A 23943-nucleotide genomic window follows, 5' to 3' on the forward strand; every position below is an offset into this window, starting at 1 on the left:
GTGGCCGGGTGGCGTTTGGGGGAGGGATGCTCGCGCTCTGGCCTGGGTGGAGCTTGGGTGAGTGGGGTGCAGGCGAGGTGGGTGGGTGGGTGGGGAGTTGGAATCAGGGCGGGCAGGGCGCGCACTTCGCATTCGTTGCGCACCAAGAATTGCATGGCGGCGGTGGTGGCGGTTCTGCTGGCGGCGGCGGCGGTGCATCTGCTGGCGGCGGCGGCGGCAGTAGTGGCGACGGGGATGGAGACGGCGGCGGTTCTGCTGGCGGCGGCGGCGGTGCGTCTGCTGGCGGCGGCGGCGGTAGTGACGACGGGGACGGCGACGTCGTGACGGTTGGGGTAGGCGGCGGCGGCGGCGTGTTCTTGAATTCTTTCGTCGTGACGGTTGGGGGTGGCGGCGAGGCGTCACACTCTGGACAGCCCGCGCATTCCCGAGCCCATCTGCACTTGGTCTCCCACCGACTGTAAGCAGGAGGGTGGCCGGGTGGCGTTTGGGGGAGGGATGCTTACGCTCTGGCCTGGGTGGAGCTTGGGTGAGTGGGGTGCAGGCGAGGTGGGTGGGTGGGTGGGGAGTTGGAATCAGGGCGGGCAGGGCGCGCACTTCGCATTCGTTGCGCACCAAGAATTGCATGGCGGCGGTGGTGGCGGAACTGCCAACACATCTCGACAGCAGCCAGCGCACTTGCACGCTGGCAGATTCACTGCCTGGTCCGCACAGGACTGGATGTCACGGAACTCAGCACACGTGAACCCACCGCACGGCTGGACGCAAGCTGGTGTTGACGAAGCGACGGGCGGATACTGTGCGAAGACGCTGAGGGTGAAGGTGTACACTGTTTGCATTGCATCCACTGGCTGGATTTGGTTCCAGGAGCCTGTGGACTGGGGGTTTGTTTTTTCCTTTTCTTTTTCTAGCCGCACTCTCAGGGTTCGGACTTTTTGCGGGGTATGGTATGGTACCCTCGCGCAACCCACCTCGAGACCATACCCCCCGCCTGCTGACAGACCCAGCCTCCCGGAGACCGGGGATGGGCGGTCAGGACCATACCCCCCCACCCTTTGGGCCGCGAGATTACCATACCATACCCCGCAAAAAGTTGGAACCCAGGCGGCGCTGACGCGCCTTTGTTGGCGCAGTACTGCCCGCCTCGCAGTCGCGCGCGGCAGCCCGGCGCGGCTCGCTCGCGGTGTGCTCGACACACACACACACACACACTGTGCTCGATCGATCGACTAGCGGTAGGTCGAGCAACCAAGATCCCGGTCCCTTCCGTGATGTGGCCAGCTGTGCTACCCTCCCTCAGCTTCTGCCGACCCGTCATTGAGCGAACCGACCGCCGCCCCTGCGGCCGCTGCCATCTCTACTTAACTTGTCAGACTGTCTGGGTCGGTACGGACCAGGTTGGTTCAGCCGCAAAAGGCCCGATTTTGCTTGAGGGATGATGTAGAGTCGTATAGAGCGCAACTGTTGACTGTTCACCCGCGTGAGCTGTGAGTTGAGATGTCGAGAGTGCTGTAGAGGGCTTAGAACGATGTGTATTGAATACGCTTTGACTTGAGGTCCAGAGAGAGAGGGGGAGGGAGGGAGGGACAGGGAGGGAGGGAGGGAGGGAGCGCGCGCGCGCGCGCGCGAGAGAGAGAGAGAGAGAGAGAGAGGTGTCACAGCCTCGGCACCTCTCACACGACAGCCTCGGCACCTCTCGTTCGAGACGGCAGACGCTCCCTCTCGAAGACGCTCGAGGCCACAGTGACCTATAAATTAGCCTATATTAGACGGAGGCAGCACGACGTCTGTCGCGGGTTCGCGGCTCTAACCCTCTCTATCGCGTATCGGACTAGGTATCGGACGGCCAGAGACGGCGTTCGCGGTTCGGGCGGCGGCGCCGGCGGCGGAGTCCAGTACGCGACTTCGCTCTCAGTCTCACTCGCCACGCCGACACCACCGTCAGCGTCACCTCCCAGTGGGGGCAGGGGAGGCGAGAGAGGCACTGTGTGCTCTAAGTGGCTGAAAACTTGATCAATTGTTTTTTGAGCCCCTACGCCCTCGGGACGCGCACCGCGCTACTGCTCCCGGGCCAGGGGTGTAAGGGAACACACTAGGGCACACCAGGGCCGGTCTAGCCAGCCCTATCCCGCCCACAGCCTTCGAAAACGCACAAAAATCGCACCGCCGGAGCCGCGGCGAATCGCTACCGGAGGCCGCGTGAGCTGTGAGTTCCCCTAGCAGCAGGGATGAGCTTAGTTGTGCAGGGGGGGTACCGAGCAGTGTGCGGCCGCTCTGGAGAAATTTACCTTACCTTACCTCTTACCTCGCCTCTGTCAGACTCTGGTCTCTGCTGTCTGTTTGTTACTGTACGTTACTGTTGTTCAGTGGTCAGCAAGCAGAAAATGCCAAAAACCCCAGGTAAACCCCGAAAATACCTGGGCGCTGGGGTTTTCCGGGTATTTTCGGGTATTACCCGCACTGGACGCTGGAGATCGTCGTGGGTCACTGCACACTGGTGTTAGACTAGTATGGGGGGCTACCTGGCTACCGCGAGAGCGACCCAACTCGTCGACATCGTCCGATGATGGTGCCGCAAAGTCAGCCTCCGGAGGCTATCGTGGGGTCGAGGCGAGCCGGCAGTAGCCGTGACATGTGGTTCCACCACCCCTCGCAGGCTTTGCCTCTGACCGCCACCGTTCCCAGGCTGCCTAATGGGATGGAAAGGAAGGCTGGGCGAGCGTATAGAAGCGTGCTCGACCTTGTCGTGGCAGCCTGCACGGCAGCGCTGGCAGGCGCGATGAGCGTCGTGCCACCTGACCCGAGACGGGTCGCAGGCGTCGTACCGAGCGCGTCGAGACTGTGTCCTGATGCGCTCTGTACGGGTGAGTCACGTCGGCGTCAAAGGAGCGACGTGTGACCTGTCAGAGCTTGCTCTCCGATCTCAGCGGCGTCGAGTCGCCTTCGGTGGCGACAGCTAGGATGCATCTCCTCCGTCGTTTTTCGCGCGATGGCCCTGGGAAGCTGGCGGCGCACGCAGGCGGACCTTGTGTGTGCGCGGAACGCTTAAAAAGGGGGTGCTCTCTACGTCACTTTTTGCCCGGCCGCGCGCAGCGCTAATCGGGCGTCCTTTGCTCCTCCGCGAGATATAGGGGCTGTAAAAAGGACGGGTCGGCTGCAAAAATGCAAAAAGGACGAGGCCTCGTTCGAATGGCGCGCAGCGCCGGCGCGCAGCGCCACGCCGCCAGGCGTCCGCCGGAGACTTCTGCTGCGGCCACACTCCGGCAAGCTTGCCGCGCGCAGCGCCCCGCGCCGCAGGCCCGCCGGAGGCTCCCCGGCCGACACATCCTGTCGGTCTTTCAAACGCGGCGGAGCGCTCGACGATCTGGGGCCCCCACTATCTCCTCTGCGACGACGTCTCCAGCCGAAAGCTCTTGGCTCGAGCTTCACCACCTAGTTCCGTCGCCGACCGCCCGCTCGCGCCGAACCGATCTCGGCCGCCAGCCGCTGCCGCCTCTCGGTCGGCGCACACGCACCCCCCCCCCCCCCCTCCCTCCCGCCGCGCCCGAGGCGGCGCCGAGGCCGGCGCCTTGCACCCGGCCCGCGGCCGGCACCGCCTCGTCCCACCACTGACCGCCCTGCGGCCCCTGCGCAGGCGTGCCACAGTCGTCGCTCAAAAGCGACGGCCGGGTGTGGGCTGCTCCCTTGCCCCGTCACCCGCCGCGCCCTCGCCCGGCCGCCTCACCGCGCACGGAGCGCTCGCTGCTCGCCGCCGCCGCCGCGCGTCCCCGCGCCGCCACGCTTGCCCTTGCCTTGACGCGCTCTGCGCCAGAGCGCGCGTCTCTGGCAGACGGAGCAGCGTCCGCGCCAGCGGTCGCTGCTCCGCCCCTCTGTCGCGCGCGCAGCGCGCGCGCTGCCGCCGCCGCCGCCGCCGCCCCCTCCTCGCCGTCTTACCCTCCGTGGGGTGTGTGCTGCGCGCGTGCGCGCGCGCGCAGCGCACGGCAGCGTCCCCACCCCTACCCTCCGTCGCACGCTCGCGCGCGCCACGCCGCACGCGCACAGGCCACACAGGCGACAGACAGGGCGCTGCGCCCTGCGGCCTGGGCGCCTGCGCGGTGCGCGCCCCCGCCCGCCGCCCCCGCCCCCGCCCCCGCTCCCAAGCGCCCCTTCCGCGGTGTGTCTCGTGTAGAGAGAATATGTGATTATGTGAGACCCTGTGTGGCTGTGTGCGTGTGGGTGTGCGTAGCAAGTGGAAGATCGGTGCGCCCCCCGCCGGCGCCTCCGCTGCGCGCTGCCGGAGCCGCCGTGTCGCGTGTGTGCGACACATATAGCTGTGGCGCAAGTTTGTGTTTGAGACTTTGAGAGTGAGTGAGAGCCTCTAACTATCAAAGAATAAAAGATGAGTTTGTCGTAGCGGCTAAAAAGAAAGAAAGAAAACAGACAACCCAAGAGAGGGATGGGAGGACGGCACGCCGCCACCACACAGGGATTTTAAGGAGAGGTGTGTGGTGCGCTAGCCGTCGCCCACCCTAGGGAGTCTGCCTCTTCCTATCTCTCTTCGCAGTCTTCTCTCGCCGCTTCTCGCTGCAACCTTCATGCCACCTCGCGGTCGTCCCACTCTCGTCGTTCTCTCCCTTGTCATTTCCTCCTCTGTCGCGTCGTTCTCTTCTGCCTCGTAGCGGCTGTTAGGGACCCGTTAGGTTTTTGCTTTTTCTTTCCGAGACCCGCACACCTAGCGAGCAAGCGGCACAGCAAAGACGTAAGCGTCTTGGTGCGGATGCAGATCGAGCACGAGGAGGAGAGCCGAATGCAGATCGACGATGAGGAGAGCTGCGCGCTCGGCGCCACATCCTCGCCGCAGCCGTCGGACGCCAGCGCCACCCTCGCCACTGCGGCGCCCGCCCGATTCGACGTGACGCCCGCCGCCGCTGAATCTCCCGACGAGTCGCTTCCGGACCTACTTCAGCAGCACGCTGCAAATTTGCTGCAGCAGTTGGACGCTGAGGGGGAGATTCCAGACGGCCTCCCCGTCAAGGTTGGAAGGGACACGCCATCGGTGTGCTGCTGCTCTGCCGCCCCGCTCGTACACCTCCCGCCGCCACATATCAAACTGCTCATGCCCGCTCCCCATCCCAACAGTGTATCGATGCCGCGCTCGAGCACGAGCGCACTAAGGAGCCGCTCGGATCGATCCTCCGTCGGCGCGGGTCCCTTGACAAAAACACGCGGCATGTCACAAAGTGGCTGCCTGCGGTGCGGAGGCTGCTTGAGTGCGGCGTGCTGCATTTTGGCCCCGTCGGACCGACTGCGGAGCAGGCTGCGCTGCGAGAGCGGTACGCCGAGCTGGTCACGCAGTCGCGCCGCGCTCTCGTAGAGGCGAAGCTGCCTCGGCGTCGCGGAAACGGCGGCGACGTCAACGGCTCGCGGCCGTTCTTGGACTGCTTCGAGCCCGCACTCACCGCCGCCGTCCGCTTTCGAGCGGGCGACGCGAGCTCCGCAGAGCAGGCGGCTGCCGACTGCGGCGTCACGAAGGGGGCGGTGCTCTTCTGGGACGAGCAGCTAGAGTGGGCGGCAGACCCGGCTAAGCGGCAGCGCGTCTTCGCAGTGCCGCAGCCCTCTCGGGACGCGGCTGGCGAGCCGAGCGGCGTCGAGGCGAGCGGCGGCGGCGAGGCGAGCGGCGGCGGCCCGCCTGCCGCTGGAGCTGGAGATGCGGCTGGCGAGCCGAGCGGCGGCGAGGCGAGCGGCGGCGGCCCGCTTGCGGCTGGAGCTGGAGATGCGGCTGGCGAGCCGGCCGGGCTGCGCGATGAGGGGCAGCAGCTGCGCGAGGAGGTGCAGCGGCTGCACGCAGAGGTGCAGCGGCTGCGCGCAGAGGGGCAGCGCTCTGAGTCGCTCTCGAGCGAGCTCGAGAAGCTGCAGCTCCTCCCACGGCCAGGGCCGCCGCCCGGGCTCCCCCGCTGGAGGTTTGGGCCCGATACCGTTTGGGACCGGCCGGTCCGGAAGCACTGCAGCGAGATTGCCCTCGGAACGTTGGAGTTCGGCGCCGGGATCGTGACCTTTGAGCGGGACGAGATTCGATGGACCTTCTCCATGCCGGAATCCCACTCGTCTCACTGCTTCCCGTGGCCCTCGTGGACGCTGAAGCTGAGGACTGCAAGTCTCTGCTCCGCGTCCGCGAGCGACATCGACTTCGACCTCTCCCTGCGCGGCTTTGTGGACGTGCCGTTGGACTTGCGAGGCTACGACCTTTCCTGGGAGTTGTGCCGTTTTGCTCCCAGGACGTCGCCGACCACTTCAATCGGCACGTCCATCGCCGACCACTACGACCCCTTCTCCCAGCCCGGTGCGCGGCACTCCGCTATGCGACCAGCGCGCCAGCACACGCGACCCGCCCCTTCCGACGCTCCTTTCCTGTTGTTGCGCAGGCTCGGCCAAGAGCTACATCCGCCTCCGGTTCGACAGCAGCAACGACCGCCTCGAGGCGCTCGAGGCTGTGCCGAGGATTCGCGAAATTCTCCGACTAACAATTATGACGGACGACTGTGGCGGCTACTATTGGGGGCCCTTCCACCCGCGCGCGCAAGATGAGCCGTGGATGGCCGCAGAGCGAGAGAGGCGCGGACGGAGAGACGAGCGGTACGACCCGGCAGCGGTAGCGCGTTTGTGGGAGGAGGGCGAGAGGGCCAGAGAGGAAGCGGGAGAGGCAAGCGCAGCCGCGGCGTCGCAGCCGGCAGCGTCACCGCGGCAGGGCGCGGAGCCGGAGAGGCAAGCGCTATCGGCCTTCTTCGACTATCCGGCAGCGCAAGCTCTCGCCGGCTGTCAGGCCTCGTGGAACCCAGCTGGGGTCTAGCTGTGTCCTGTGATCCGTCGAACTTTTATGTACGTAAAAGAGGAATGCAGAACATCGGCCAGGGGAGGGACGACGCGGCCAGAAAGAGGTTAGCGTTTGTTGTTGTCTTAATTTCCAGCAACGACGAACGAGCAAGCAAACCCCTGCCTAGACCGAGTCTAGGACCGAGTTCGAGTACAGCTAAATAAACCTAAAGAGACCCACCCGGGGCTCCCCACCTTCGTGTGAGGGCCCGTGAACATCTTCAGCTTGAGAGAGAGAGAGTTTTGAAAACCAACAAGAAATCGCGACGGCTCACCCTCTACCTACCTACCTAGCAACACAAACAAACTCTCTCTCCTACCTAGCTAGCCAGCGCGAACTCGCCGTCTGAGCCTAGCGCAGCGCGAACTCGCTCTGAGCCTAGCGCAGCGCGAACCCGCGCACATAAAAGCTTTTGCGCAGCAACCCGCGGCCGGGCAACCCTCACAAAAACTTATTCCAACATTGCCTTTCATTCATACCACAGACTAAAAAATAAAAAGAAAACAAACAAGGGAGAAGGAGTCTTCTCGTCAAAAGAAAAATCCGCGCGCACGGAATGCTGCTCGCTCGGCCGCTGCCGCTGCTCGTCGCTCTGACCTCGTCGCTGCACGGCAGCCGCATCGCCATGTGTGCGACGGCTGGTGAGGACATGCTGCGGCAGCCGACGTGGGCTGTGATTGGGGACGTGCTCCATCCCAGGAAACCAGCACGTGCGGTTGCTGAGCGCCTGGAAGCCCTTGGCAAGACCGTCGTGCGAGTCAATCCTCGCGTAAAGCCGGGCACCGACCCGCACGGAGTCATCTTTCGAAGCCTCCGCGACGCGGCAGCGAAGAGCGACATCGATGTCGTCGACCTAATCATCAACCCGCGGGATGGGCTCGTGCAAATGGAGCACGCGGCCGCCCTCGGCATCAAATCTGCGTTTGTGCAGCCGGGCGCCGGCTCGGACGAGATCCTCGCCCTGTGTGAGCGGGAGGGCATCGCGGTGCATGAGGGGTGCGTGCTGCGAGAGACATGAAGTAGAAGATATCGTGGTGACCCGTACGGCTTTAAAAAAGCAGAGTGTCTTCCTCTTCCGTCTTGGTATGTCTTGTTTACAATTTCGTGAGTATTGCGTACCTCGCACGCGCGGAAAATGTTTCCGCATCCGCCATCACGAAACAAAGCGGAAACTTTCGCGCGGTACCCTATTGTGGCGGCACTTCTCCTTCTCTGAACTCTGAGCTCGGAGACGGGGTGGACACACTATGTCGGACTAAGCTCGTGCCTCGGCCGCTGCCAGACGAGGGGCTCCGACGAGGACGAGGACCTGAGCGACGTGCGCGTCGAGGACTCTCGCCGCTGCAGCGCAAGCAGGCACTCTTCAAAGCTGGCCTCGGCTCCGCCCTCGTCCGCACCGCCTCCGGCCCCGAAGCCGGCGGGCAGGAGGCGCTCTTCCACTGCGGCGTGCAAGTCCTCTGCGGCGGAGCAGAGGTGGAGGCGCGATCGCAGCTTGCTGGAGAGGAAGGTGCGCACCAGGTTGACGAGGGCGCGCGCGTACCACGGCGCACCGACGATCCAGAGGCCTCGCACCCGGAAGGCGGCCTTGCTGCCGAGCAGCGAGGCGAGCCGCTCGGTGAGCCGAAGCATGTCTGGCCGCAGAGAGGTCGAGATGAGGGCCGACGAGGCGCGCCGCAGGTCGACGACGACGGTGATGCCGCAGAGCTGCGTCCGCGGCTCGAGCGAGAGCGCCTCGATCAGCTTGAGCACGGCGAGGGTGAAGCCTCCGACGCCGAGCCTCCCCCACGCAACGAGGAAGTCGCTCGAGGGCGAGAGGAGCACGACTGCGCTCCCGTCGCGGGCACGACCGGGCACCGTGGCCAGGAGCCTCCTGTCCAGGACGTACCTCACGGAGCTATCCTCGATATGTAGGTCCCAGAAACGGACCGCCGCAACTGCCCCGGGCTTTGCGCCGCCCGTCCGAGCAGGCAGGCCCTCGAGGTAGCGGGAGAGGGAGAGGTTGCCTCGCAGCGCATGGAGTGCCCTCGCGCTGTCGTACTTGCGGGTGCGCAAGAAACGAACCAGCCACAGATCGGGTTGCTCCAGCGCCCTCTGCAAGTCCTCCCAGCCCGCCACCCGCTGCTCCACCAGCGTCGCCAACTCCGACCGCAGCTGCTGCAGACTGCCCGCGCGAAGCTCAGAGGTCTCGCCGAGCTCCTCATATGCGCGGAGCGTGAGCGATGAAGGGACATCGATGCGGCGGCTGTGCCTGCGGCTGCGTGCTGTGCGCTTGCTGTCGTTAATGCAACGCTCAGAGCAAGGCAGTGTCGTGGCGCTGGCCCTCGTCGTCGCCGTCGGGGTTTCTGCATCTCTGCTGCTGCTGCAGCCCATGAGGGAGAAGAGCGGGTAAGGCGGCTCCTTTCGCGGAAAACATGGGAATTTCGGGATTTCTTTTTTCTTTTATATCATTTTTCAGTGACACCACTGCGCCCGCTTCCGGTCCCGCTGAGTTGCCGACGCGTCGCGCCGCTCCGCCCTCGACTTTTTGGCGCCGAGCCGAGCGGCGAGCGCCTCGGCGTCCTCCTCCAGCTCCCCGGGAGGGCAGCCCGCGTGCACCACACAGAGCGGCGAGGAAGCGCCATCTGCCGTGCCTTCGGCCGCGAAGCCGAGGAAACGCGCCACACGCGGAGGCACGTGCAGCGCGCGTCGCCCCGACGGGGAGCGCGTGAAGAGGCGCTCGCCCTCCCTCCCAACCGGCGCCTCCGCCGCTCTTGCCTCCGCCGCCGGCGCCTCTGTCGGCAGCGGCCGGAGCGAATGGCCTGCTGCGAGCTGCGCCGCCGCGCGCTGCTTGGAGAGCGGCAGCGCCTCCTGCCCGTGCCGCTGCCCTCTCCTCCCCGGGGGCAGCGGAGCTGTCTTGCGGAGAAGCGCCACAAAGAAGGCGCCCGTGTCGGCGAGGTGGGGCAGGAAGCGCATGCAGCGCTCGAGCGGCGGCGCCCCGTCTGCCGCCGCGCCAGCGGGGTTGCACGGGTCAGCAGGGGGGGCGTGCGCCCCGGTGTCGGCGGGGCGCACGAGGCAGGGAGGACGAGGGGGGCGTGGGCGACGTGCCTCCTCCTTTCGGCGGGAACATGCCGGCGCGGAAGCGGCGGCGGACGGTGAGCGGCTCCGACGAGAGCGAGGCGAGGGAGGGCACGCGGCGCATCGCGTCGTCGATGACCTGCCAGTTTCTCAGGCCGGGCGCCCGAGGCAGCTCCGGCAGCTGGCCGCTCGCGTCGACGAGCTCGAGCGCGCCGCGCGCCGCGCGCAGTAAGCTCGCAACCACCGCCTCGTCCTATTCCACTCGCGTCGTGGTGACCTTTCTGACTCGTGTCCTCGCCGTCCCCACACCACGCCCCTGCCTCGAGCGGGGAGAGGGAGCAAGTCGAGTAGCAGAGCAGGCCGCCCACCCGGACGAGCGCCTGCGGGGACAGCCGCAGGGGCACGTCACGCCCATGCAATCCGAGACGCCCGAGCCGCCAGCGCGGACGAGCGCCGCCGCGCGCAGTGCGATCTGCAGCTGGAGCGAGTGGAGGCGCAGCGAGAGGCCTGGCCGCCACGAGGCCCACAGCGCCGGCTCCTTGCGCAGCGTGCCATCGCCGGAGCAAGGCACGTCGCACAAGACGCGGTCGTACTCCTCGCCAGCCCTCGGGAGGGTCTGGCCGCGGTGCGTCACGACGACGGCGTTCAGCCCGGCGCCGAGCGAGCGGAGCCGGTGCGCCAGCACGTACGCGCGCAGCGGCTCCGCGTCGTTCGCGACGACGACGCCGCCCTCCGCGCCGTGCGAGACCATCTCGAGCAGCTGCGTCGTCTTCGAGCCTGGCGCGGCGCAGACGTCGAGCACGCGGTGCGAGGCCTGCACGCCGAGAAGCAGCGCCGGCACCATGCTCACCACCTCCTGCCGCATCACCAGCCCACAGCCCGACGCACGCAGTAGCCACGCCTGCAGAGCGGCGGCCGCGCCGCTCGCTTGCGCCTCGCTTCGCAGCTCGAGCCGGGAGAGTGGCAGCTGGTACCCGTGGCACCAAGGCAGGGCGCGCCCTTGCCGCCCACTCGACTCCTCGAAGGCGCGGATCAGCTGCTGTCCCTCGGCCCAGCACGCCTCACTCGCCGCCGAACGGCTCGGCAGCCCGCACCGACGAAATGTGATAGGGAGCGGAGAGCGCATGGACTGCCCGAAGGCCTGCCAGTCGGCCGCCGACGAGAGCAGCTTCTAGCGCGCGTAGTACTCGCGGAAGAGAGCTCGGCCGGCGGGAAGCTCTGAAGGCTCCTCAGACGGAGGTTCGGGCGGCGTAGCTGCTGCGGCCGCAGCCGTCCGCGACCGCACTCGGCGGCCTGCGCGGCGGTTGAGCACGCGCTTGCGTCCCATGTCTAGCTCGGGCGACACGGCGGAGGGAGCGCGGGAGCCTCTCTCCAGGTGTGTGTACTTCTTGCTTGGTGTAGCTGTGTTAGCGCCAGTCCTGTGCCTACTCGAGTAGTGTCGAGCGACGGAGTTTCTCGTAAAATTCTTCAAAAACCCGGCCGGCCCCTGCCCTGCCCCTACCTACCTACCTACCTGCCTACCCACTTATGGGAAACTAAAAAACAAATTACCGGACCGGTTAAGGTGGGGAACCATACGAACTAAAGTGATGGTTGGTGGTACTCTCCTGCCTGCAACCACAGTCCTTCCTGTGACATGGCAGGCCACTCTCAAGCCCTACACGCACCAGATCACCCATTTGGGGAGGGTTGACATCGTGATTAGGCGGAAAATTATTTTTCTGCTGGGAAAATTCCAGCGTGAAGAGAGCAGAGAGGGGAAAACCCGACGGGAGGGCCCAGACCTACCCTACCTACCCCGGCATGACTGCCGCCCAAGCAAGAAGTACACACACACCTGCTCTCTCGGATTTTTTCTGGCGAGAAGAGTTCAAGATCAAAATCTCTCTCTCTCTCTCTCAACAAAGCTCAAAGGTCAAAGCTCCCTCGCACGACACTGGGCACGGGACTGGCGAGAAAAGAATTGGATTGATCCGCGGAGAAAAAGAATTTTACAAGAAAGCTCCCTCGCACGACAACGGGACCGGCCCCAGCTTCGGCTGAGCCTGAGGGCTGACAAGCTGCCGAGCCCAAATTTTCACTGTGAGAGTCGTGATTTCTTGTTGGTTTTCAAAAATCTCTCTCTGGGCACGGCACTGGCGCGCACTGGCACTAATTCTGCCAGGAAAGAAGAAGAGGGCGCACCGAGGATCCTACCCGGGTATCTGAATCTAGCTCTGCACGGCAAAGAAATGGGTCCTATCTGTATCGAACCTCGCCCATGGTCACGCCCAGGCGCTCCTCGTCGTCGCACGCCGGCGCGGCCAGCGCGCACGCACGCTCCACACGGAGCTCCACGCACACCTGCCCCCACCGGGTCCGGCGCGCCACGAGCGCCTGGAGGAGAGCGCTCGCGGCGACGTTGCCGCCGTCGGCGTCGCCGGCGGCAGTGCGGACTACTCCGGAGCGGCGGCACCGGACCAGCAGCCACCAGGACAGAGTGACGGTGACCACGCGCCCGCGAGCGCCCTGCCCGCGCTCTTCGCCGCTGAGGACGAGCATCTGCCTGCGCGGCGAAGCGAGGGCGTGGGCGAGAGCGTTGAGGTGCTCGGTGCGCGAGAACGAGAAGTAGCCCCAGTAGTAGCTGTCGGAGCGCTGCTGCACCTCTGGGAAGCCGACCGCGACCGGCATGGTCACACGCCCCGTCTGCTCGTGCACGCGCAGCTCGGCCGACATCGCGCGGTGGAGGGTCAGTCGCTCCGCGTACAAACACGGATGCCGCTCCGCCAGCCGCGCCGCCTCCGTCTCGTCGACCTCGATCGCCCCTCGCGAGAGGCGGGCCAGGGCAGGCGCGCGGCAGAGCGGGCAGGTTGGGTTATCCGACTTTTGCTGGGCCATCCACTGAGCGATGCATGGCTTGCAGAAGCGGTGCTCGCACTCGCTGTCGGCGATGGCCGGCCAACGCGAGGGCTCGCATAGCAACGAGCAGCAGATGGCACACTCATCCTCGTCCGGCATGCACTCATCCGTCACCGCGCTTGCGGCTTGGAGCTGATGCTTCCACGCGCGCACGCGCGACTGGATCTTGAGGCAGGCGAGGACCTGGTCGCGTGTGCCCAGTAGCGCCGTCGAGAGGTCGCTGAGCGATGGTGCGGAGCGAAACACGCAACGCCGCTTGGTCTGATGACTCTCGGCGCAGCAGGCCAGGTCGATTGAAGCACAGCGCTCGGATGTGCGACCGGAGAGGCGGGTGGCCGTCTGTGGCGTGAAGTTCTCGTTCATTCGCTCGCGGACAGCGTGTCAGGAAAGCCCTTGACATCCAAGACAACCAAAAGCGAGCGCTGAAAAAGAATTTTGGGTGGTGTGCGAAAAAGAATTTCTATAAGAACACACTGGCACGACAAAGAAGAATTTGCCGCACAATTCACACAACAGGCAAAGCGCGGACGACGACTTCTAAAAACGACGGCTTTTCTAAAAATAGAAGCCGTCGTCCTCACAAAAGAAGAAGAGCCGAGCCTCATTTCGGCAAAGAATTTCAAAATATTCGGCAAGAGACAGAGAATACCCATGGAACAGACAGAGAATACCCACGGCACGCCACCCTGGGAGCTAGATCTAAATCTACACACAGCTGCAAGCCTCTCCGCACTCAGGCCTCGAGGTGCGACACGCAGAAGCGGACCGCACGGCCCGCGCGGCGCAGCTTGCGTATCGAGGGGCTCAGTCGCGCGCTGCGGGAGCGGGGCGTCAAGGAGTCCTCGGACGATGATGACGACGCGCTGGGAGCTGATCTGAACCCCTTTGTTCCCCTGGGCAGCGCCGGCGCCTTGACCTGGTTGGACGGCGCGAGCCAGTACTCGACAAAGGGCGGCATCAAATTGTAGTGCGGCATTTGCGGCGCCCAGAGGGACAGATGGTACCACCACGGGAGGGTGACGACGCCCGCGTTGCGACCGATGGCCGCGATCATGTGCCGCACCGCCTCGCCGGTCGGCATCGTCATGGACGCCAAGAAGCGCTTGGCAAAGCCGGGGCAGTTCGTCGACGGCAGCCAGCCCGACTTGCGCGCGTCCGTGCCGCCAACCATCTCTGAATCCACGAAGCCGGGGCAGATGGTGGTGACGCCGACGCCCGTGCCCTTGAGCGCCCCGCGCAGCCCCTGCCCATAGGCGCGTCCCCAGACCTTGCTGGCGGCGTAACTGACGCTCGAGGGGTTAGTGCTCGAGCCGGCAGAGGCCACCGAGGCCATGATGACGAGCTGGCCGTGGCCGCGTGCAACCATCCGCTCCATCGCCGGGCTCACAGTGTTGACGACGCCCATGACGTTGGTCGAGTTTACGGGGCCCGCCTTGTGCCACAGGGGGCTGCCACCAGGCACATTCGACTCGGAGCAGCCCGCGTTCGCGATGACCAGGTCGAGCGGCGCGTCCTCGTCTGCGGCGGCCACGATGGACGCCATCATTTCTGCATTCGTCACGTCCGCGGGGGCGGTGACTACCACAGCTCCGCGCGACTCGCAGTCAACCTTGACGGCGTCCAGTTTGGCCACCCGCCGCGCCGTCAGCACGAGGCGGACGCCTGGCTTTGCGTACTGACGAGCGAGCTCCGCACCAATGCCGCTGCTGGCGCCCGTGATCAGGACCGAGGTTGGCGTGCGAAGAGAAGTGCCCTCCGCGCCAGGCTGAAGGATTCGCGCCACCTGCCAATCTCGGAGTGACCGCGCTAGACTGGAGATCATCTGAAAGGGACCGGCAATGGCAAGGAGCACTGCAGCGAGGGCGGCCCAAGCCGACTTCATGTACAGAAGCAGGATCGAGCCGTAGACCTCTTCGTTCGTCACCTCACCGGTCTGCGTTGGATGAACAAGCTTCAGGGCCCCAGCCATCAGGGCACTAGAGGAGAGCAGCACAAGGAAGGGTGGGAGCATCACGGGGACCAGAGCCAGCTGCACAAGCGCCGCGGCCACCACGAGGGGTAGAGCGAGGAGCTGGGTTGCGACCGATAGCACGCCCCTGAGGCGAGCGTCGAAAGAGGCTCCTGCTGCGGAGGGCATAGTCGTCAGTCACCACGCGCTCGAAGAAGGATGAAGGAGGCTGCGCGGGGGCCCCTTTGCTGCGAAATCCGGATGAAAGGTGGACTTGAGGAAAGCAAGCACGACTGGGTATTATTTTGTCGTTACGATCTTCCGCGAATTGTCCCTGCATCGCACATGGACATGCACAACATGCACATGACATGCACATGTGCATGACATATGTCATGCACATGTGCATGTGCCGAGCTGCCGACCGCCTCAGCTTTGTATTTGCCGGGGAGCCTCTTCGTCAGCAGCTACGCGTAATTAATTCCCTGCTCTCCCCCTCCTTCTCTCTCTCTCTCTGCAAGAAGAGGAAGGGGGAAGCCGCCCCAGCAGTTGGCGAGTACAAACCACACACCCGTTCTTATTACTTAGGGAGCGAACCCGGGAAAGGGAACATGCAGCGTTGCTGCCGCCGCCAGCCAGGCAAGGCAGGTGATGAGATGTGAACAGTGGGGGTGGACGTACTAGGGCATGTATGTAGGAAGGTGAAGAACAGCCAGGCTCGCCAGCTGACCGATTCAACACCCGGAGAATCGGGCCATAAAAGCGATCGGGTGAAACGACAAAATTTGAAATGCCCGCCGCGGCGGATTCGCACGCCGGATTTGGAAGTAACAGAATCTCGAAAGGCCAACAACGGGCGTTTCGCGACTCTCCCTCCGGTGAGCGGCTTGCCGTCGCCGCCGACGGGGCAGGCGATGCGGTCACGGCTGCTCATTCTGCTGGGAGCCTCTCTCAGTGCCTCAGCAGCCCAATCGACCCCTTGGTGGAAAATCCCCCCACCGCCATCGCCGCCACCGCCCTCTTCACCGCCTCCGCCGTCATCGCCTCCCGCCTCACCCTCGCCACCGACTATTCCGCCGCCATCGCCGCCGCCGCCGTCGCCGCCGAGCCCGCCGGCTACGCCGCCGCCTCCAGCCTCGCCGACACCTTCGCCGCCCCCGCCGTTGTCTCCCTCCCCGAGCCCGCCGTCCCCGCCGTCTGCTCCAAGCCCGCCCTTGGCACCGTCACCTCCGAGCCCTCCACCACTCACGCCGCCGAGTGAGCCTCCTGGCCCTCCGCCAAGCCTACCCCCGTTTGAGCCGCCCAGCGCACCACCCGCGCCGCCGCCCGAGACTCCTCCTTCTGCGCCGCCAGCTCCGCCTGCCGAGCCGCCGCCGAGCCCCCCAGCCGTTTACACCACCAACACTCTGCAGCTGAACACGCTCGCCTGCATCGACGCGATGCAGTCCGCCTACACCGAGCTCACCAACTGGCAGGACTGCGTGGTCGTCGTCGATGCGCGCGGGATTGAGATGTGCAGGTTGCTGATGGAGAACGCGCCCGTCCTCTCGTGCGAGATGGCTTCCTCGCTCGCGGTGGCCGCAGCCAGCTCATGCGCCTCGACCATCGGCCCCGAGGACTGCATGACGACCGAGTACGGCACGGTCTCTGAGCCGGCATCGGAGGATGCCTGCACGGCGGCCAACCCGGGCATGGGCGGCAGGGCCCTTACGGTGCAGAACCCTGCGACTGGTGTCACCACCTGCCTCGGCGGGATTGCCATAGCGGGCAAGTCGTCGAAGGCCAGTAGGGAGGCTGCTGCAGACACCGCTGCCGCCATCATCTTTGCCTCGCAGTAGGTCTATGCCTCCGATAGGCAACGCATAGCTCCACCGTCGTGCCCCCCGAGGGCAATGCGCGATTCTGTCCCCCGTCCCCGCCGTTTTGTCAATTGCTGCTCGATTGCTCGCCGCCTAGTCCTGTCGAATGTCACCGTCGCTTCCTCCCGATTCTTGGCCGGTGCCTGATGAGACGCACGCATACCAGCGCGGTGTCACACGGTGCGTGAGCCTGGCAAAAAAGGGTGTATGCTGAACGTGTGCCGCTCACGGCCTCACGCGGGGGGCGCGGCCGCGGAGCGCGGTGTGTGGGCTCGCGAGAGAGACTCTCGTGTTAGACGTATGTCCGTGATTCTGTGTCTGAATCTCTCGACGAACGAGACTGTTTCTTGTGTCTGATCAAAGCACATTAAGACATAACGCACCTACCTTTTTTTTACCCGGGTACGACACTGGTCACTGCACACACACTGGATGGCGCGCACGCTCCCAGGGCGCGCTGTGGCTGCCCACTCACTCTCGTTCCGCCCTCCCGGGAAGAACAAACCGAGGGGCTCTCGGCCGCCCAAGAAAGCCGCTCCCCCTCCCGCCCCCCATTGCCCTGCGCACTTTTCTCGGCCATGTTGTTGGCTGTGGCGCACGCGGGACGGCCCGTCTCTCGAGCACGAAACACGCGCTCGCCTCGCCGCGCCGCCAAGAGGCGGGCCTCGGCCGCCGGGCCCTGCATCGGCGGTGCGCTCAGGCGGTGCGCAGCAGGAGGTGCGCCCCTCGCTCTGTCTCGATAGGCTGACTCACTCCGTTGACGGCGAGCGCGCGCGCAGCCTCCTCAAGCTCGGCCGGCAGGTCGCCGCCGCAGACTTCGCCGAGGTCGCCCCCCTTGGCGCGAGTCGTGTCGTCCTGCGACTGCGTCCGCGCCGCCTCGGCGAACCGCTTCCGGATCTCTTTCGGCTTGGCCGGAAGCTTGACGTTGAAGTCGCACGGCGCGAGGACCTTCTCCCGCAGCTTTGCGACACGGCGCATCGCGTCGCCGCCGATGTCGCCGGGCAGGATCAGGAGGAGGGAGAAGGTGCCAAGCAGCCCGCCCGGGGAGACGGGCCGCGCGGCGCCGCCGCCCGCCGGCCCCGGCGGCGGCGGCGGCGGCGGAGCGGCCCAGCTGGCACCGTCGCTTCCGCCGCCCCCGCCCCCGCGCAGGTGAAATGCCTCTGCCGCCTCGAGCTGCTCGACCTCCTGCTGCAGCTGGTACAGGCGCTGCTCGGCGATCCGCAGCTCCTCCCGCAGCTGCTCGAGCTCCGGGTCGACCTGCGGCGGCCGGCTCACCTCCCGCTCCTCGTGGGTGCCGCGCCGACCGCTGTCTTCGTGTCGGTCGTCGCGCCGCCGCGCGTGCCGCTCCTCGCTGTCGTCGCGCCTCCGGTCGCGGTCGCGCCGGTCGCGGTCTCGCCGACGCGATCGCTCTTCGTCACTCGACGAGCGCGAGCGCGAGCGGCGCCGACGTCGGCGGTCCTCATCGCTCGATGAGTCGTCGCGGCGGTCGCGCTTGCGCTCGCGGCGATCGCGGTCGCGGTCGCGGTGGCGCTTGCCCTCGCGCTGCTCGCGCGACTCGTCCTCCTCGGGCTTCCAGCGGTCCACCTCGGACATTGAATTCTGCAGCAGAGTGTACCGCTATCGAGGAACTCCGGGCATGTGGGGCAAAAAGTATTATGGCAAAGGAGAGCTTGTTGGCGCAGGAGAGGTGACGAGAGAACTACAGGTAGTGGGGAAGGCAGCCTCGATCGCCATACTGACATGGATGCGAAACAACGACAAGACCAAGGCAAGGGCAGAGGAACGAGAGAAGAATATAGACAGGGTGGATAAACCGCCTGTTCACATAAACGCACAACCCCGCCTGTTCACGGCATGGAGGGTGAGCCACGCTGAACGTGCTGAACGTAGAGCCGAATGGGAGGAAGCCGGGGAAGACGGCTCTGAGGAGGACGAGCCAGTGGAAATCCCGTCGTCAGCTGTCACGATGCACCCGAAGGGGACCCCAGCGCCGGCATCATCGGTGGAGGTACAAGTGTCCGAAGAGAGAGTGGACCTGAGCAACGATATGACTTGGCGGCAAATGGTCGCAGTGGGCGTCAGAAGAGTCGTCCTTGCGCGAGGAGAGCTCGATAAACTCGAGGGGCCAGGATATGCTGCGAGGAGGGCAGAGTTGCGCCGAGAGGCGAGGGCAAGGGATCGGCAGGCAGCGGCGTCGTCGCAGAACGAGGCAGAGGAGAGCGAAGCGACAGAGGAAGAAGCGACAAGAGAGAGAACGACGAGAGTGGGAAGACCGCGAGGTGGCATGAAGGTTGCAGCGAGAATCGGCGAGGGACTGCGAAGAGAGATAGGAAGAGGCAGACGCCCAAGGGTGGGCGACGGATAGCGCCCCACACCCCTCTCCTTAAAATCCCTGTGTGGTGGCGGCGTGCCGTCCTCCCATCCCTCCCTTGGGTTGTCCGTTTTCTTTCTTTCTTTCTTTGCTTGTATGTTGGCGAGCCAAAATGGTGATGTCCAGGCGTTGGGGCAAAAAGAGAATTCATGCCCCTCGCAGCAGACTGGCTCAGACTGGCACTACAAATGGCAGCAGGCGACGGCCCAAAAAGAATTCGCTGGAGGACAAGAACCGTGTTATGGCCCTGCGAGTCCAACGAGCCCTCGCTCGACGGGGAGAGCGACGAAGAGCTCTAGAAGCGGCCGCCGAGCCCTCCCCGCGGCGCAACTCTAGCAGCGCCGCGGGCAGGGCGGCTCGCACAGCGCCCGCGCATCCGAGCGAGCGAGCACACACACACACACACACACACACACACACACACACACACATCGTACACACACACACACACACACACACACACACACACACACACACACACACAACACCCCAGAAAGCCCTTGGAGCCGTGCAGCGCCTAGGTATATGTCTGTGTGCTGTGTGGTGCACGCCCTCGGCGAGCGGGAGGCGGGGTCTGCCCGTCGGGTTGTCGCCATATCTCCCCAGGAGATGTATGCTCTATTTATTATTTGGCTCTGCGACCGCGCACCCCCCAGGGCTAGGGCTCTCTTGCCCCGCAACCCGATCCCAATCGTCTGGCTAACTGGGTGGACCAGTGCAGTGCGCGGGTGCTGGGGTCCGTTTACTCTTTTGGGGTAATTGGGGAGAGGAGGCTCGTTTCTCGTTTCGGCTGGTTTTCACATATGTTCCCAGGCGCGCGCTAGGGCGCGCGTCCGGTGTGGGTTCCCCCCCTGGGGGTGCGGGATCCCCTACCCACACTGGGGGTGAACCCTGGGGAGATTGCAATCTCCCACACCGCATCATGCGCGTGAGAGCGCGTGTGTGTCGTGACAGCTCTCGTCACGTCTCAGCTGACACACGCCCCGAAACCCCCCGTGTCACGCTCTAAGTTCTCTACATGGGTCCGTTTTCTTTCTCTTTTCTTGGCATTCAAGGCATCCCTGGGGGAAAGACCCCCCCCCCCCCCCGGGGCCGCCGAGGAACGAGAAAGACTCGCGGAACGCCGTCACCCCCTCGCTCGCTTCTCGCCCGCCTCCTCTGCTGCGCTCCCACCCGCGGGCGCGGCGGGCGCGGCAAGCGGCGCGGGTGCGTAGCCGGCGGCCTCGGCCGCGGCGGAGGCCTGGGCGGGCGTCTTCCGCTTGGCGAGCTGCTGCGCCTGCGTCGTCGAGCGGCGGTCGCGCGGCCCGATCGGCCACTTGGGCCGCACCTCGACGAAGAGGTCGAGCTCGTCGCTCTCGCGCAGGGGCGGCTCCGCGAGGCCGAGCCAGAGGCGGAGCATGCCCGCCCACGCAACCATCGTCCCGTTGTCCGTGCAGAGCCGCACCGGGGGGCACACCATCGGAAGTCCGGCGCGGCCGCACGCGCCGCTCAGCTGCCTCCGCACCTCGCCGTTCGCGGCGACGCCTCCCGCGACGACGACGCAAGTGAGACCCGGCTCCGCCTCGCGCGCCCAGCCGATGGCGCGCTCGACGCGCTCGACGAGGTGCTCGACGGCGACCCGCTGGAAGGAGGCGGCGATGTCGGCCCGCCGCTGCGCGCCCCCCGAGCCTGCTGGCGTGGCGGCGCCATCGGGGGCAGCTGCCCCGGCGCCGCCCGCGGCTGACGCGCCGCCATCGCCGTTGGCCACTGCGGGCTCGGGCGCCGGCAGCTGCTGCTGCTGCTGCGGCGGCGGCGGCTGCTCCGGCTGCTGCTGCTGCGGCTGCGGCTGCTGCTGCTGCCCCTGTCCCTGCTGCTGCTTGCGCTGCTGCTTGCGCTGCTTCTTTGGCGGCTGCTGCGGCTCGAGCAGCATCCGGACGGCCGACTTGAGGCCGGCGTACGAAAAGTCGCAGTTGGAGCGGAGAGCCTCGTCGCGGGTGCGCGAGAGCGGCCGCGGCAGCGCGTACGCGCGAGGGTCTCCGCTCGCTGCGAGCCGCTCGAGGGGAGGCCCGCCCGGGATGGCCTCGATGCCGAGGAGGCGGGCCTGCACGGGGGGGCGGCTCGGTCGGATGGGCAGTGCCGAGCAGGCGGGCGGGCGGGCGGGCGGGCAACGCATGGGCGGGTCGGACGGGCGGGCGGCAGGGGGCAGCGCGGGCAGCGTGGCACCGTCTTGTCGAAAGCCTCTCCGATCGAGTCGTCGAGGGTCGAGCCGAGGACCGTGTGATCGCCTGGCAGGCGAGGGAGGGGCGGCGGTGGGGCGGGGGAGTGAGGGCGAGGGGGCGAGGGGGGAGGGGGCGGGGCGGCGGGGTGTGGCGGCGCGGGAGGGCGGCTCGCCCACGGCGCGCGAGAGGACGAGCATGTTGTGCCCGCCAGAGACGAGCAGCGTCAGGAAGGGGAAGGGGGGCAGCAGCCCCGACAGCAGCGGCGGCGGCGGCGGGGCTTGCGGCACGGACGCGGACGGCGGGTGCGGGCGGGGTGCGTGGTGCGCGTGGCAGGAGGGGAGCCACGTGACGAGGGCGTGAGCTTCCATGTGGTGGACCCGCACCTGCTCACGACAGGTGAGGTGTGAAGAGACGCGGCCCGCAGCGGCGCCTCGGCGGCGGGCGGAGGGCGCACGAGAGGGATGCGGTGCTCGCGGCAGAGCGAGAGCGCCTTGCGCACCCCCACGTCCAGGCAGAGCGCCTAAAGCGCCGTATGTGCTGGCGGGTGGAGGACGGCCCGTCGACGTCTTCTTCTCTCGCCACGTCCGTAGGGCGCCAAGCCCGGACCGACGGTGACGGCGACGGCGGAGAGGTCGGCCGGAGAGACGGCGGCGCGGCGAAGCGCCTCGGCGACCGTCCCGTCGATGGCGGCGCGGTGCGACTGCTGCGCCAGCTTTGGCACCACGCCGCCCCACTCCTCGTGTACGCCGACCTGCGAGGCGAGGGAGCCCTTCAGGACCACATGTCAGCCATGCTTCACTCTCCTCGTGCGACGCCAGCCTGCGACGCGATCGCCTCGGCGAGGACGGTCCCGTCCCCCCGCACCACCGCCGCGCCCGTGTCGTCGCAGGACGACTCGATCCCGAGCACGAGCATCTCCCGCCTACTCTCGCGCAGCCTCGCACTCCTCTCGAGTGACCACTCCCACTCGTCCGCACCTCTGCAGCATCCCCCGCCGACCAGCACCCTCCGGCACGGGAGGGACGACCCTCGCCGCGGCCTGTCCTCCGCCCGCCTCGCCGCCGCCGCCGCCCACGCCGTCGCCCGACTCGCCGTTGCCCGCCTCGCCATCGCCCGACGGCAGCGCAGGCGGAGGCAGCGGAGGCAGCTCGACAGTGACGCGACCGGCGGCGACCCACTCGGCAAGCATTGGCGCCCAGCGAGGGCCCACCGCCGTCACCGTGGCGGCGCGGCCCGCCGCCTGCGGCCCGATCCCGCCCAGCCGCACCTCGACCCGCTGCGGCGAGTGCGGCGTGCAGAGCTGCGGGCCGAGCCGCTGCGGCCACTCGACGAGGCAGACGCTCGTCTCAAAGGCAGACTGCAGGTCGACGAGGCCGGCGACGCGGCCCTCGGGCAGCCGGTACGGATCGAGGTGCAGCACGCGCACTCCGGGCAGCCGGGCGCGCCCGCGAGGCCTCAGGGTGCGGCCGGAGACCGCCGCCTTTGCGCCGCCTGCGTCGTCTGCAGTCGCTCCCGCCGGGCTGCCGTCCGGTCCGTCGTCGGCGTAGCTCAGGCAGATGAGGTAGGACGGAGACGGCACCTCCAGCTCCGGGTCGGCAAAGAAGCGGCGCAGGAAGCCGCGCGAGAGCGACGTCTTGCCGGCGCCGAGCTCGCCCGAGAGGAAGATGACGTCGCCGCGCTCCACGACCTCAGCGAGCTGAGCACCCAGCAGCTCCGTCTCCTCGACCGAGCCGAGCTCGAGCTCGAGCGTCGCCGCCGTCATGAGAGGTAGCTGAGGAGCGGCCGCGAACGTGGACAATGGAGCTGGACGTCTGCTTTGCGCGGTCCGTTTGCGCGGTCCGCGTCGTCCGGTGGCCAAAAGAATTCAAGGAAGAGAACTCTCTCGCACAGCACACAGGTTCGACACAGGCCAAAAGAATCTTATCATAAAACTAAACTCCCTCGCACAACACTGGGCACGGGACTGGCGCGCACTGGCACTAACACAGGCCAAAAGAATCTTACAAAAGAAACAGGAAGATGACCACACTCCCCTTCCCCCTTCCCCCTCAAGACCCTCAAGGACGACGACACACACAGGACGCACCTCTAGCGAGGCCCGGATAGCATGTAGGAGACTCCTGCCGCCGCCCCTGCCACCCCTGTAAGTGTGCCTGTGGCAGCGAGAGACTGCCAGTGAGAAGCTGGAGGCAGGTCGCTACACGCACATGACATGTACATGTGCATGCACATGTAGACTGAGATGAGACCGCCAGTGGAGTTGGGAGTCCACCGTGCACCGCGCTGCGAGCCTGTCGTGTCCCTTGTCAGGAGCAGGAGACGCGCCCCACCTGTGGCTGTGCCCCTGATCGTCCTTCCAAAATCCTGCTCGTGCAGGTGGGGAGCCTGTCCTCCTCCCCCATCCCTCGTTTGGGCTGTCTGTTTTCTTTTTCTTTCTTTCAGGCTCGACACAGAAAATGAATTCGACCCAAAACAGCCGAGCAGTCACACACCGACTGCGACTCCCACTCCGGCGCCCGCCCCACCCCACCCCGCGACACCCCCACCCCACAACCCCACCCCACCCCCCGTGGCCGTGAGCTAGCCCCCACGTGCCGAGCCCGAGGCGGCCCGACGGCAAACCCCGCCCCAACCCCGCCGACCCGACCGCCCCGATCCAGCCCCGCTGCGCTCTCCGCCGCGCGCCGCCCCTCACAGTCCGCCTCAGAAAATAAAAAAACGCCGGACATAAATACCAATAACCATCGACGTTTGACAGTTGACACTAG

General features: G+C 66.3%; 7 protein-coding genes across 7 annotated transcripts; 2 read left to right on the forward strand and 5 right to left on the reverse strand.

Annotated features, from left to right (window-relative positions):
* Positions 1–4753: 4753 nt before the first annotated feature.
* Positions 4754–6823, forward strand: EMIHUDRAFT_105388 (hypothetical protein; the record flags this gene model as incomplete). Its single annotated transcript, XM_005762348.1, has 3 exons — positions 4754–5032; positions 5116–6316; positions 6399–6823. 3 exons carry the CDS (start codon positions 4754–4756, stop codon positions 6821–6823), a joined length of 1905 nt encoding a protein of 634 aa, XP_005762405.1.
* Positions 6824–7496: 673 nt separating this feature from the next.
* EMIHUDRAFT_216096 (hypothetical protein) lies at positions 7497–7865 on the forward strand (the record flags this gene model as incomplete). Its single annotated transcript, XM_005762349.1, has 1 exon — positions 7497–7865. One exon carries the CDS (start codon positions 7497–7499, stop codon positions 7863–7865), a length of 369 nt encoding a protein of 122 aa, XP_005762406.1.
* Positions 7866–7935: 70 nt separating this feature from the next.
* On the reverse strand, positions 7936–9217 carry EMIHUDRAFT_452762 (hypothetical protein; the record flags this gene model as incomplete). The annotated part of the gene is made up of 1 exon (XM_005762350.1): positions 7936–9217. One exon carries the CDS (start codon positions 9215–9217, stop codon positions 8093–8095), a length of 1125 nt encoding a protein of 374 aa, XP_005762407.1. The 3' UTR covers positions 7936–8092.
* A 62-nt stretch (positions 9218–9279) lies between these two features.
* On the reverse strand, positions 9280–11342 carry EMIHUDRAFT_452763 (hypothetical protein). Its single transcript, XM_005762351.1, has 4 exons — positions 11187–11342; positions 10311–11072; positions 9896–10154; positions 9280–9825 (listed from the first exon to the last, which is right to left on the reverse strand). The coding sequence occupies exons 1-4, from the start codon at positions 11226–11228 to the stop codon at positions 9299–9301; spliced, it is 1590 nt and encodes a 529-aa protein (XP_005762408.1). The 5' UTR covers positions 11229–11342; the 3' UTR covers positions 9280–9298.
* Positions 11343–11985: 643 nt separating this feature from the next.
* On the reverse strand, positions 11986–13200 carry EMIHUDRAFT_437964 (hypothetical protein). The gene has a single exon (XM_005762352.1). It carries the CDS (start codon positions 13160–13162, stop codon positions 12140–12142), a length of 1023 nt encoding a protein of 340 aa, XP_005762409.1. The 5' UTR covers positions 13163–13200; the 3' UTR covers positions 11986–12139.
* A 752-nt stretch (positions 13201–13952) lies between these two features.
* Positions 13953–14549, reverse strand: EMIHUDRAFT_43546 (hypothetical protein; the record flags this gene model as incomplete). Its single annotated transcript, XM_005762353.1, has 1 exon — positions 13953–14549. A coding segment is annotated over one exon (597 nt), but the record flags the coding sequence as incomplete, so codon positions are not given.
* A 2428-nt stretch (positions 14550–16977) lies between these two features.
* EMIHUDRAFT_452764 (hypothetical protein) lies at positions 16978–22282 on the reverse strand. Its single transcript, XM_005762354.1, has 8 exons — positions 21995–22282; positions 21630–21926; positions 21348–21558; positions 21180–21241; positions 20893–21057; positions 20305–20730; positions 17789–18223; positions 16978–17566 (listed from the first exon to the last, which is right to left on the reverse strand). The coding sequence occupies exons 3-8, from the start codon at positions 21541–21543 to the stop codon at positions 17303–17305; spliced, it is 1548 nt and encodes a 515-aa protein (XP_005762411.1). The 5' UTR covers positions 21544–21558; positions 21630–21926; positions 21995–22282; the 3' UTR covers positions 16978–17302.
* Between the last annotated feature and the right edge of the window lie 1661 nt (positions 22283–23943).

Source organism: Emiliania huxleyi (genome assembly GCF_000372725.1).
Source record: "Emiliania huxleyi CCMP1516 unplaced genomic scaffold EMIHUscaffold_68, whole genome shotgun sequence".
NCBI lineage: Eukaryota > Haptophyta > Isochrysidales > Noelaerhabdaceae > Emiliania > Emiliania huxleyi.